The sequence below is a fragment of the Rhea americana genome, unplaced genomic scaffold, assembly GCF_003343005.1.
Source record: "Rhea americana isolate MKP2758 unplaced genomic scaffold, rheAme1 scaffold_110, whole genome shotgun sequence".
NCBI classification, from domain to species: Eukaryota; Metazoa; Chordata; class Aves; order Rheiformes; family Rheidae; genus Rhea; species Rhea americana.
The window spans coordinates 442,768-456,736 of NW_028185151.1; the positions used below are offsets into that span (position 1 = coordinate 442,768).

The window sequence follows — 13,969 nt, forward strand, 5'->3', positions numbered from 1 at the left end:
GTGCTCTATCTTATAAATAATCTAAGAAAATGTAGAGATGAACACATCAAATATACGGAAATCTAGCATGCTCACAAAAAATGCCTTGGGAGACTGCGGCTGAGTGCATGGAGAGAGATATTACTGACATTATTTTTCACTGTACAGGTTCCCTTTCTAAATCTCATGTTACTGAAAACAAAAACTACCACAGTAACTCAAGGCAAACGGACAGTTCAGACTCTAGAATATGAATCCACCGTTAAGACAAGATGCTGAATGCAGGTTAGGTGCTGAGAGGGTCAAATTAAACATAGGAATTATAAAGGCAGTATAATTACCGCAGTCCATAAACTCCTATGCAAAATGTTTGCAGAATCCTGTAGTATCTATGTCACCTGTTTTTAGGAAAAAAGTTGCCTCAGAAAATTTTGTTTGCTCTTAAAATGGATATATTTCAGTACTCTGGAAAATTCTGACTCTCTGTTCTCTTAGTATTGACAATCTCAAACTCCTAATGAAAAAAGATTAAATTTAGCTGTAGGTTGAATTGGATTTACAGTTCATTTATAAGTCTCTCTTTCTTCTCTTTCTTCCCTGCAAGTCAATCAGACTATAGTGAACAGGACAAGCAATAAGGTATGAAGAGAAAAGAACTAACAGGATAACACTGGGAAGTAGCAGAGTTCAACACTGGTCTGACACTAGCATAGAGGAGCAGCAAATTGTAGGGGAAAAAAAGTTTTTAGAGTGAGACCTGCAGCACAAAGAGGGCTTCAAGAAGGAACAAAGTACAGGCATTTGAGCTGTATGGCAAGTGAACAAATAAAAAAAAATGGTAATATCAATGTACTTGTTTCTGTTTATTTAAGCATTTTCTTTGCATGTTTCATCCATGCTTTGAACTTCCACTTGACTGAAGAAAATAAAGGTTGATGAATGTGCTCAGACAGATTAGCCTTTATTGCCATAGAAATTGTAAATTATCTTTTTGACCTCACACTTACATTGCTACCATCACAGGAGAAGCAAGAGGTTAAGAGTTTAAAGGATCAACAGAGCTGCATCATCTTCATTACAATATCATTCCCACCACTATAATAATAGTGACAGGAAAACTCATGTGTGGAAAAGGAAGGTGAGATCAGGTTTCTTAACTCCCACTACAGCTGCCTTCTTGTCAGTTCCCCACTTTAGCCTTAGTGCTGGCTAATGCCCTATAGCAGAGAGGAAGAACATTCTTGCTGTTAAAAAGAGAAGCATGAAGACTCAGAAAACCTGTCCCATTCGGACAGAAAGCTCTCGCCAAAGTCCTTTGGTCTTTAACACTTGCCTTTGTGAACATGGAAATAATACTATGCAGTTTCACTGACTGACAGTCATCTCAGAAATCCTTTGTAAGTATGATGTTTTAATATTAAGATATTTCTGACAACATTCCCCAAGTAATTTTCATCTACCACTAGTTACAGTTAAAAAAACAGAACTGAGTTAAACTGGACTGCATCAACCATTTAGTATTCTCTCTTGCCCAGGAATCTATGTTTGAAATATCCATTTGGGAAATTTGATAAGAAGAAGAGTTAGTACTGCCTTTCCCATAACAAAAGATACAACCTTCCTGCAGGTGGAATCGCTAGACAGAACAAGGTTAAGGTTCTACACTGTGGAAATCTTAAAAAAAAAAAAAAAAAAAAAAAAAAAACTGATAAAGGCTTGCACAATACTACATGAGTGCTATATGCTTTCAGAAGAAATAGTTCAGTAGTTCACTGTTCAATACAATACTTGGCATCACTCCAGTTGTTAAATGATGCCAATGATATTTATATAGACATGGGAGGCATGACACAGTCCATTCAGCCAGCACAGTATACTCATAGCTGCCCATCCAACCAACTATCTGCACTGCATTCCTGGCTTTGGCATCTTAGTTTTTTAAGAATTGTAGGCAAGGTGAGAAAACTGTAATTGCCAAAGAATTATAGGACAAAGAAAATTAAAAAAGAAAAGATTTTAAACAAATAGAGATGGAGTGCACATGATCTGGTAAAAAGACAGCTTAAAGAGGTAAAGTAAATAAGGATGCAAAGATGAGGGGGAAAAGCAAACAATATGAGAATTTTAACATCTAAAGATGCAAAGGAAGCCAGCAAGGCACAAGTGGTATAGAATTTAGTGGCAGGCTATCATAAAAAGAATTTAATACTTTTAAGTGACAAACATTATTTTTTCCTACAGAAAGTATTGGACTTTGGTGAGCAACAATGCTCAGCAACAGTCAATAAGAAAGCAAGTCAAATGCAAGTTATTAGGAAATCACAAAGTAGAAAACATAATACTCTATAAATCCATGTTTCACCCCCATCTTGAACACTGTCCCCTCATCTGAAAATGAACATATTCATACTGGGAAAAATTCAGAGAGGACAAGATGATGAAAAGAGTGGAATGTCTTCCATAAAACCCCATCAGGATAGGTCTTGCCAAAGGATGTTTTGAATGAAAGAACCTTAGATGGGTCTGAGATAAGGCTGGAGAAGTACTTGGAAGATGGATTCATTAGAAATACTAGCCAGGCAAAACACATTAGGATGAGGAAATCCAACAAGCTGAGAAAAGTTGGATAAAAAATACAGCTCTGATATCTAAGGGTTATTTTTAAATCCTTTTCCATGCGCTGCTTTATTTAGTAAGAGTCAACACTACATGAACACTGTATATGCTCTGTGGGTGTAACTTTTTTCCTCCCTACTTTGGTTAAGCTTACACAGTAAAACCAACGCTGAAAGAGTTCAAAAAACTAAGTATCAGACATGGAAATATATTATCTGCCTAATAGTAGATAATTTACTATCTGATGTTTATATCAGTTGCTTCCCAAATGCCAATGGCTGAAAATAACAAGCAATGATCTGTGTTTGATCTGTAGTGTCTAGACAACCATTTTAGAAACTTGATAGAATTGGTATACTGCAATTAGGTCACATTTTCTTTTCTACAATCATATGACTTTCCTTCAACTATAGAGATAAAGCCTTACAATTTTTAGATCTTTAAAATCAAGGTAGATCATTCTAAACTCTGAATATTAATGTGTGAAAAATGTTTCACAGAAGAGAGTCAGAATTTTTGTTTCTCTCATTCAGTAAAAGCAATACCGAATCCTGAAATTTCACCTCCTCAGTGCCTGGTTAGGTTGAATATGGCTTTCTTAATTGGTTACAATTTACGGCAGACATACATTTATGGATTTCTACTCATGATACCCAACTAGTATTGCAGCAATTACCGGGGACTGATGTTCACAGCATTCTGATACAGCTAATATGCACCTCAGTTTTATTCTGCCATGAAAAATGAAATGCAATAGAACATGACAATATACTCTACCCACAAAGAGGGAGAGATTCCTCCTCCTTGCAAGTTTATGTAACTGCATCAAGAATCATTATAATTTGAAAAACACCTTTCTATCAGAATTCTTACATGTGATCACACTAATATGGACTACGCAGTCAGCTGCTATTCTAATTAAGATTTACCAAAGAGGGAATTAAATTCACATCCTTCGCTTCATTTTGATACTTTCAGAAAAAAAATAAATTCACATCCTTCTCTTGGTTTTGATACTTTCAGAAAGCCTCACTTTGGACAAACTCAACGTTTCCCAGAAGATGAGATTTTTTTTTCTTCCTGGCTTCTCAATAAAACCCAGGGCTTTAGTTAAACCTGTCTCCAATTGTCTTCACTGGATTTGAGTTTCAATGACTTATTGCATAAAGAATTGCTTATATGAGAAAAAAATGATAAAACAATTATTTTTGATCTAACCTATACTAAGTACTTAAACATCAACGTATTATTAAAGAATGCTTTTTTCCTAAGTGTAACTTCCTTATTTGAAGAAACTGCAGCTCTGATAGAACACTTCATTTGGCATGGAAAGACGTAAATTTTCTAATGTGTTACAGCAAGCAATTGGAGCACCTCTAGTCTTCAGATAGTCCAGTTTTGACATCTATGATAAACAGAAAGCAAGATTCTATGCATCAAAATATATAAATTACACACGCTTGTTCAAACAAGAAATGACTAACCAAAAGTTTCATATAGCTCACAGAAAAAAAATATAATATTAAAAGTTCATGTCCAGAATCTTACATCCACCCAGCCATCACGATATACAAGCTGTGACACTAATTGTAGTCTAGCAGCAGAAGAAGAGATTTCACAAAGAAAAGTACAAACTAGATGTAAACATCAGAAGCTTCTATGTTAGGGAAATGAAGCAAAAATCACTATGGTAACACACTAATTTTTATTTCTCAAACTAATGATGATCTGAGGAAATAAAGAAAAAATACCATCCAGATATGGTGTTCAACTAAAGACAAAAATGTCACAAAATGGTCTTTCTTCTTTTCCCCAAAATAGCAGCCATGTCTTGCCAGTTATTTCACTTTTTATAAATAACTCTTTCCATCTTAGGGCCAAACAAATTACTGTTAAAGCAAGAAACATCAATTAAGTTCAAATTAATGAGTAATTCATTAATATAATTGAAAGAGGTACTCTATTCCTGGCTTGGGGACATTGAAATAGTAGAACTTGCTTTTTCATATTGAAATAGTATTTTGGAAAATTTTAATTTTTAAATTAAGTGATGGCGTATCAGAAGCATATATGCTAAAAGTCTGCCTTTGCAGGGTGATATAAAAGATATCCTATCCTTATAATTTTTAGTTATCACTGATCTTAGCTTGGAAATTGAAATTTTAACAATCTTTCTGCATTTATGTCTATATTTTTGAGAGAAATTTCCTTATTTCAGATAGAGAATTGCTCATTTTTTTTCCACTGTTCACAAGCTGCTGCTATGCACTTTGTGACTATTTCATGAAAATATCCAATAGAACCATTTTATGCAAATAATTCCTGGTCTATGGATTGTTTACTTGCACCCTGATTGAGAGAAACTTCAACTTGTGTTGGTTAGACCAGCCTGAAGATAACCTACCTGGTTTTGTTTGCTGTTTTTTTTGTTTGTTTGTTTAATTCTGTGATTGGCCAAGAAAACATTTTTAAAAGCTACTTCTGCTGCAAATACTCACATTATTAAAACCTTAAATTCTATTTTTGCTTGAATACAGACTGAACCTAGATTTCTAGAAATACTCTTATCAGTCAAGTCATTGATTAAAATGTTAGTTGAAAGCATAGATGAAAATAAACTATTCTGCTTTTTCTAAGACACCAGGTTTTAATTTAAAATGCTACTGCAGACATAGATTTGTCTTTGGGACTGGTCCGTAGACCTACATGTCTGTACTTGATCAGGTTTCCAGAGCACACCAGAATGATGTCGCCTAAACTGCTCGAGGTTTTTCAAGCAAAGATATTTAAGAACATTTCATAACTCTGTCTGTCTTAGAAAATTTTCCATGTAATGTCTGGTACATAGAACAAAAGTTCTACCCTGGAACAAAAGTAAATGATATGCAGATGTAGTTCCACTGAAAGCCTGGGAGCCAGTCAGATAACTCCTACAGTGCAACTGCAAGTAAATCTGACATTGGTATGAATTGCATTGTATTTCACATTACGTGTTTGATGGAACACAAAAAAGGATTAACCTGGCTGCTGTGTATTTTATAATGCAGCTTGTCACTAGTCAGACACATGAGACTAGTGTTTTACCTGTGAAAAGAATACTGTAAAAAATGTAAGCTTATTAATTTATGTGGCATCACACTCTTCCAGTGACTATACAAATTAAACTTTAGGCTTTTCTTATCAAAATGTTCTGTCTCTATTAAAGTCATTTCTCTGATCAATACCTAGTTGTTTATGTCGGCTTAAATGATGCATCTTTCACAGAACATGCCTGCATCTAAGCTTCTGCCTTGTAAGCGCCGCCAAAGCACAGCTCTGTCAACTGCTGTTTCTCATTCTCACTTCCACCACATCTTTTCTATGCTCCCAGCGAACCCAAATGACTGACCCGTGATTCACGTGGCTGGGCTCACAGTGAAAGAACAGGGGCCTCTAACAGGGAAAGAATGAACAGCTGTGTGCAGGGGCAGAGGGTCAATTAGAAGTTGTTAAATAAGTAAACATATATGTATGTACATACATGTGTGTGTACATATACATATATATGCCATAAATTAAACTCACTGAGTAAAATCATTACCATTTAACATCCCAACTGATACACACAGACTGAAAATGTAACAAAAAATCTTCTAATGACTTCACTAGATCCATGATTTTTCCCAGTATTTTTATCTTTGCTGACAAGTGAGGCTGGATCATATTTCAACTTTCTAAAGTGTCTAAAAGGACTAGTGCTTAGTTCCACCTAGCAACCTTTTTACGTCCTGGTTTACTCTGTAGAATAAGCTTGTTAGAGTTTTCATCTTACTCATTTAAATAGGACCATGTATGATTATTTTCTACAACAGCAACCAGACTACCTCCCCGTTTCTCAAGCATACTGCAGCACTCACTGTCTACTCAGGGGGTATTTGTCAATTCACCATAATGCTTTTTTTCTGCAGGGTTCCCGGGTACAGAATAACTTTTGATCTTACCTCTCCATTCTCCAGAGGGTGGATCTTGGAATAGTAAGACGTGCATATAACTTCATCATCTTTTATATAGGATGGAGTTCCAGGACGAGGATGAATATTGTAGCGTGTCAGGCACTCACTGTCTGTGATAGCATAATACTGCCACGGCTGATAGTCCACACCATCAAGTGAACGCTCTAATATCCAGTTCCCAGGTCGAGGTGAGTTAGCTGCTTTCACAATAACATATGCTATCTGAAAAATCTGTAAAATATCCAAATTGTTAAAATATATGTGAATATGTAATTATAAATTCATTCCATTTTCCTATTACCTACCAAATTAAAAAAAGTAACTATGATAAGGTCTTGTTTGAAATTTTTTCCCTAGAAATGCAGTATGGCCTCAAATTCCATCGAAACTCTTTAACTATAAAAATAAAGTCACTGCATTAACATTTCTAAAAAAGCTAAGCTGCATTAAGACACCTGATATTTGCAAATAGAATTAAAAAGCACTCTGAATTCCACATAACTTACTAGATAATTGTTACACTATAGCTTCAGCCAAATGTTTGTCAAATTTACTTTCAAGTATTTTCAATTTGTACAAACAGTTATGTTTCTACATGTGTACTTATATACACATACTTTCTGTAATGTTTACCAGTTGCCAAACTCTGTCACAACTTTATTGCTCTTAAGAAAAAGCATAGGTTGAAGTCACTGAAAGGTAATCACATCATTCTATAAAACACTCGTGGTGAAATCACAGGGCTCTGCACAGTGGCCATAAATAAACTTTATAGGACATAGATACATCTCATGTGACTATACCCAGAATGGAAGCACGTAACCAGTGCTCATTATGGCCCATTTCACCTGCCGTCTCAATTGATGTCTCCAGCCTGTACCGCAGGCTCCAGGAACGCAAGCCACAAACCTTGCTTCGCAACCGCAGAATGACATACGTTAGTGATGCAGTATCCTTCTCGCACACAGCAACATCTAGGTGCTACAGGGGTAAAACTGAAGCTACGAAAGGAAAMACCTATTTCCATTAGCAAAGCAGAGCGTATAGCAAATTATTGTTTCTAAAATGCAGTGCTGTGAGTCTGCACATAAGGATGCCAGAGGGCATCATGGAGAAAATAGCACTGATTTAATGCATTTAACCTAATGTTTTCTAAATTGGATGGTGAATAGTCACTGTAAAGAAGCTGCATGATTCAAACTTAGTCCACAGAAAATCTGATGAATATTTAGGCAATTAGTAATGTAGGTGAAAGAAGATGCTACATTAGTCACTTACTGAAAGAAAAAGCTTTTTCAATGGAAATAAGAAATTGGTGAGGCTGTATTTATTTCAACCTGAAAAATTTCTGTGTAACTATGCATTTGTGGAAAATTATCTCAGATTATTGACATTATTCTTCAATAACATAACAGAAAAGTTCAGGGACAAGGAGAAATCTGTTTCATTCCTTTATTCCAGTAGTACTCACACAATCATTTGTCCTATTCATGAATGTCTTTTCTTCTCTTATCTAGTCTCATTTAGAGATGGATTCAACTGCAGCCACAATTTGACACATGGCAACAAATGTTATTTACAATAAACAGAAAAAAACCACTACATTTATATACCCTCTCTCCAGAAAGATTAAGCTTTTTGAAATTAAACAAAATAGCTGGAGTGCTTAATCATTTATTATTTCCTAAGGAAAATAGGTAACAGCTATATTTTAAGGAACTAACATATTCTTTTTTTCTATAAGGTTACTTTGTATATTGCTCTTTGCATGAGTAAACAATCCATTGCAGAAATTTTTATTTATAAAAATTTTAAAATTATAAAAAAGTAAAAAATATATCAGCATTGTCTAGGCAAATCACATAAACTTTTTCAGCTCAAGCCACTCTGAACAGAGATTGCAGCATTTTTCTAAAAGATTTTTTTTTAATCGTTTACTCCAAGTCCTCATTATAACAGCATTCTTTAAATAACTAGGTTAAATTCATTGTTAGGACTTCCACAGTGGAAGATCTCTGGTTTAGGTCCTAGCTGACAATATATCCAGTCTTAGGTGTGCATCTATTGTTTCCTTTGTGGAAGCCATAAAATTTGCAAAACCTCACAGGAGATTCAGTGTTAAGTACTGACTTTAGCTAAAAACATTTAGCTCTGCAAACATCTGAGATGTGTTGGCTCTGTTTGGCCAAGAGGTATAAACAACAGGAAGTCCTTTTTTTTTGTCTGCTTGCTTTGAAATCCTAGGCTGAGGAGGAGAGTGCAAGTTTCTAAAATTACTTTTCAAATTAGAGCCCTATTTTAATAACATTTCCTGCAATTCTGCTCCAGATTTGTTTGAAGTCTGGTTCTTACCTTCCGGGATAGTGTACTGTTTGACCGTAATTTATTATATACCTTTGGCTTTGATTATTTTTAGCATATTTCATAGAGGAAAACTGCAGCAAAGTTTTTTATATATATATATAAAAAAAGCAGTGGAAAGGAAACAGCACATTGCAGGTCACAGAGAGGTGGAAATCTTTCTTCTTAATCTAAACTTGACTAGGAAAAAAGCTTGTTAAATAAAATAGTGCACATAAAGGTTTCTTTTTAGATACTAATCAGTGACAGTTACCAGCCTGATCCAGAACACTGCTGCTGTCTTAGCCGCTCACTGGAGAGTTGCTGAAGTGGTTTCTGCAACAGTGCCAAGATACCTACATCCCACTGAGCTGCAAAACAATCCATTTTCTCCTTCGTGTCTCCATTCATCATCAGTGCAGCAGAAAGACTGTCTTTATAAAGACACTCTTCTATGGGCAGAGATATGGAACTGGAACTACAGACCAGATTCTTCAGTGCTGGTAGGCTGCTAACGCCTGTTAAGAGAAGATGAGCTAGCAGAGACTTCAAATACATGCCCTTTTTGATATTATTCTTGATTTTTCTCACTGACTGGCCTAAGCTAGGTAGAGGGAGTTAATCCATGTTTCTTAAAAATACCTTCTCTTTGTGGGACATGTAGAACTTGTGGAGTTCTACAATACTTTACTATGGATTTTAAGAAAAGCAGTTGCCCTAGTTGGAGCAGTCAGAGCTATACGAGTTACAACTGGCTCATTATAGCACCACGATACACACAAGAAACACAATGCATTCTTCACTTTAACGTGCTTTCTGAACAAGCTAACAGTAACAACTAACGCAGAAAAAAGGAGACTAAAATTTATGGCCACTGATTTATGGCTCTCAGAGCAAGTCTATGTTATGGAAGCAACACTGATTCTTCCCTTTTCCACCTGATTGAAGAACCACCTTTCTCCAGGGACAAGCGTAACCTTCCTTTACTGCGGACTTGCTTAGCCAATGGTATTCTGGTTACTGTAATGCTACCAGCTAGAGCTTAGCTGCACAAGCATCCTAATACTAATAAAGTTTAAGGCATCACTGAGCTCTGCTGCATTTCTGTTCCACTGTTACTGTGTTTATTTCACAGTCAAAAAACAAAAGTGAACCTACTCTGGGTCCTGGAGCAAAGTTGCAACACTGAGCCTGTATTCCCGCAGGGTGATTCATGGAACACGTCTGGTTTATTTTTTAAATAGCATCAATAAGCTGACACGTCAAATGAGGCGATAGCTGTACAATCTTAGAGCGCATCTGGTTTTCTACAAGTCCACCAGAATGCAACCTGGAAAATCAGTTTGCTGATATGAAAGTGAACATGGAGCAATACCAAACCGCTTAGTGGCATGTGACAACCCATTAACACAGCTGCCAAAGTACAGCTGCTGCTTTTTCCACTTACTCTGCTCATGTGACCACAGCATAATTAAGGGAGTGGGAGGGAAACACTCTAAACAGTCCTTTCAGTCTTTCCCAAATTATAGACAATATGAAGCTCAAGATGAGAAACAAAATGAGTCTTGGGTCTCATTTTCGTTGGTAATTGTCTCAGCAGTGAAGTCTGCAAAACACACACTTTGAGGAACACTTCCATAAGTTACAGCAGTGTATTTTATGAATGCCTCATAAGACATAGAAAAGTGCGTCTTACTGTACCGGATAATTTGCTACACTAATATTATTCAGATAAAGCTGAAGTGAATCATTAATCTGCATAGGGTTAGCTAGTGAAGCAGGAAATTTCATTGTGCCTGACTCCCACCTGCTCTTCTATTTAAAAAATAAATCCTTCAGTTAGGAACTGTTCATGCAAGTCAGAATATCATCATAGAAAAAATACAGTACCACACAATTCTATAAAAGATTTTCAGTATTTCCATTTAATTTTCCCATCAGAGGAATGTAATATCTCTAATGGAGGTTTACATTAGCAATCTGGTATAAACTGTGTAGCTACTTATTTACTGTAATTACATTATCTTGTTGATTGTTATTCCAGTTCAGTGGTCAAGTAAATATGCTATTCCTTATTGAGAGTGCAGAATTTGGGCAAGGGTTTGTTTCCTTACAGGCTGGAATATACATTATTAAACCTTGTGGCCTGAAACATCTTTTAACTTGGAGAGTTAACTCCCACAGACTTATTTAACCAGTCATTTAAAAGTTCTGTTGGAGGCAGCTGAGCACTGCAGACACTCAGTGTCCCAGTCGAAACCCACCAAGATGAGTTAACCAAAGAAGCTGTCGCAGAATGCCTTGCAGATCAGTGGGGTAACTGGCTCCCGAGGTGTTACTGGCAACAGGGGCTCATTACAAGACACAGGCGAAAGAACATTTTTGGCCTGTGTGAATCTTATTACGGGATGTTTGAAGGGGACTGTGCAAATGGGTGAAACTTATTATGGAATGCTTAAGGGAGGGACCAAATGTGGGAAAGGGAGGAATAAGTGCAGGATAGCAGAGGAAAAAGGTGATAAAATGAGCCAGTCGAGTGTAAATAGCTAGCTGGTCTGTACGCTTGCCTGAGCTTGATCGCTGCAGTCTGTCCTAACTACCATTACATCCTAAGTCTAATCACCTTCTGTGTGGCTTCACTCTCTATTTTGAGAGAGTATGTATGAAGGCTAGTGAACTTCCTTCCAGCTGGACTAGCCAGTGAGTAGAAGAAATCTGAGGACCAGCAACTGGAGTAGGGCTGCAAGCCTCTGGGGCTCATACGTTCAGGTACCAGGAACTGAAAACACCAGGGGGATCTCAGGCCAGCTAGCGGACAGACTGTCTAGGGCCAGCTACTGGAGCGATCTATATTGAGTATATACATGCACGTATGCCACTGGCAGACTCTAGTTCTGATCAGCTGGAGAGGAAGAGCAGGATGGTGCAGCCCACGTCGTTTGGATTTGTGTGAGTGCTGTGTGTTTATGCGGGTGCTGATAAGGCACTATAGTCTATTTACGTCCATCTATGCGGCCAGCTGTGGGTGTGCATGTGTGCATCCCCCTTGCTCTCTCAGGAATATGGGCTCTGTCTTGCTAGTGGCTGAACCTGGAGAGACAGAGCTGTAGCAGCCTTGCATCCATCAAGCTGCCAGCATCAGTAACTTCTAGTACCTAGCATTACGAGGCATCAGGGATCATGTATCTCAGTGTATTTTGAATGAAGTTAAATCAGTGTCAATTTCTTTATCAGCAATTTTTATCTATACATACTTATATAAAAATCACTGATACAACACATACAGATGTCTTCATATGTAGGATATCACACATCTCCTTTAAATGGAATATTACATTTGCAGTATTTTTTATTTCAGAATAGCCTCACTTTCTACAGGCTTAAGATCTGAAACAGAGACCAAGTCCAACTACTTCTGCTAATGAGCTAAAAGAGAATTTTCATGATTTTGTGAGGCAGCTCTTCTTGCTTTCAAAGGCCAGTACCAATTCCTTATGATTTTATATAGTCCATCATACTTCAGTTCATGTTTGTTGTTATGGGTTACTGTCTGCATCTGCTATTTATAACAGAGAGTAGACAGCTTTGATACACGAATTTTCAAAGGACTGGCTATTTAAAAACACCTTGCATTCTTATTTCAGTCTAGTTTTAGAACTGCAACATGCATTTCAGAGTGAAAAAAAGGCCTAATTTAGGAATGGAGTGGCTCTGAAAATTCTTCAAAGCATCAGCTACATAGATGTCTTCCTACCACTGTCCTGAGAGACAGCAGCGTTGGTTTTAAACTTTCAGCTCACAGTTAAAAACTCTGTAATTGAAAATGTTGGCATGGGGAAAAAAAGATGCTTAGCAGGAATCAACTAATATCAGTTTAGAGAGCTGAACAGCTCCCTACCATGGTGCAGTTTGCCTTCTAATGACAGCGTCTCTCCTGTTCATCTGAGCTGTTTCCAACTGAAATGTTGCTACCAGATGGGGAAATCTAGGCTGAAAGCTGCACATACTTGATTCCAACACAGTTTTTTTTTCCTATAGTGATACAAACAATTCTGGTTACTAGTTACCAGGGCATTATCTACCCCAGAAAATTTGTAAAGAATGCCATACATAAGGTGTTCACAGAGGAACACCTGAGGAAAAAATGAGAAAGACTTTACCATAGTATGACAGGTGGGGGTCTCTAAAACAAACCAAGTTTCAGTTAGAAATCTTACATCTCTTCTAACAAGATAAAAGTTCACTCTTGTGCAAACCTCAGTTCCTTTCCATTAATATCAGCAAAACTGTAATCTTTAATATGTATTTTAAACAACAGTTTAAAAATGCTTCCATGAAAAAGAACAATCAGCTTTCTCTCTACTCTATATATAACTGTTAAGAGGCCAAGGTTCCTGGTTCCTTTAAAAACATTTTCTTCTTTTGAGAAAAATAGGTTCTTTATTGAAACCTCTCAACTTTTGCTCATGTTATAAGTAAAAGATGATTATAACTTATGTCATTTTTTAACATTTAAAAGCAAAGTTTATTAAAACTGCACACTTTATAAAATGTCAAATTACTGCAAAACTTTCAACTTGTCCAACTGTTGAAATACCTAAGGTACATTAAGCTAAACGGAGGGAGTCACTACCTGTAAAGTTCCTGGCAATACCAATACTGTTCTTTGCAATTTTCTCTGTTGGTTTTCTCCATTGCCCACTGTTGAGATGTTTGTGGAGGCCTAAAAAGCAGTAACTGCTTTCTCTTGACTGTATTTGCTGCTCACCATTGGTCTAGCGTACATCAGAACTGACGGCTAAAGTCAGTAACTCCTTTCATCACACTTTTAAACAATGGGAGAAAGCAATTGCTTTTTCCTTTATTTCCAAAGAGTAATCACTTCTTTCCATGCAGAGCAAGTGTGGTGAGGAAAGGTAAATTGATGAGAATGCCAGTACGCAAACCTTTTTCTTCAAACCTAGACAACAAGGGAGAAGAAAAAAAAAAAAGGTTCTTCTTCTACTTTGGTGTTAAAACACCAAAATTTTCTTTTTCTTTTT

The 13,969-nt window shown here is 36.7% G+C and overlaps 1 protein-coding gene across 6 annotated transcripts in view; it reads right to left on the reverse strand.

Moving 5' to 3' along the window:
- Positions 1-13,969, reverse strand: part of LAMA2 (laminin subunit alpha 2) — a 376,763-nt gene that overhangs the window by 251,802 nt on the left and 110,992 nt on the right. For all 6 annotated transcript variants that reach the window (XM_085314063.1, XM_085314044.1, XM_085314054.1 and 3 more), the window contains exon 4: positions 6,576-6,818. In XM_085314063.1, coding sequence (XP_085170189.1) covers positions 6,576-6,818 — 243 coding nt within the window. The remainder of the gene's footprint in view (positions 1-6,575; positions 6,819-13,969) is intronic.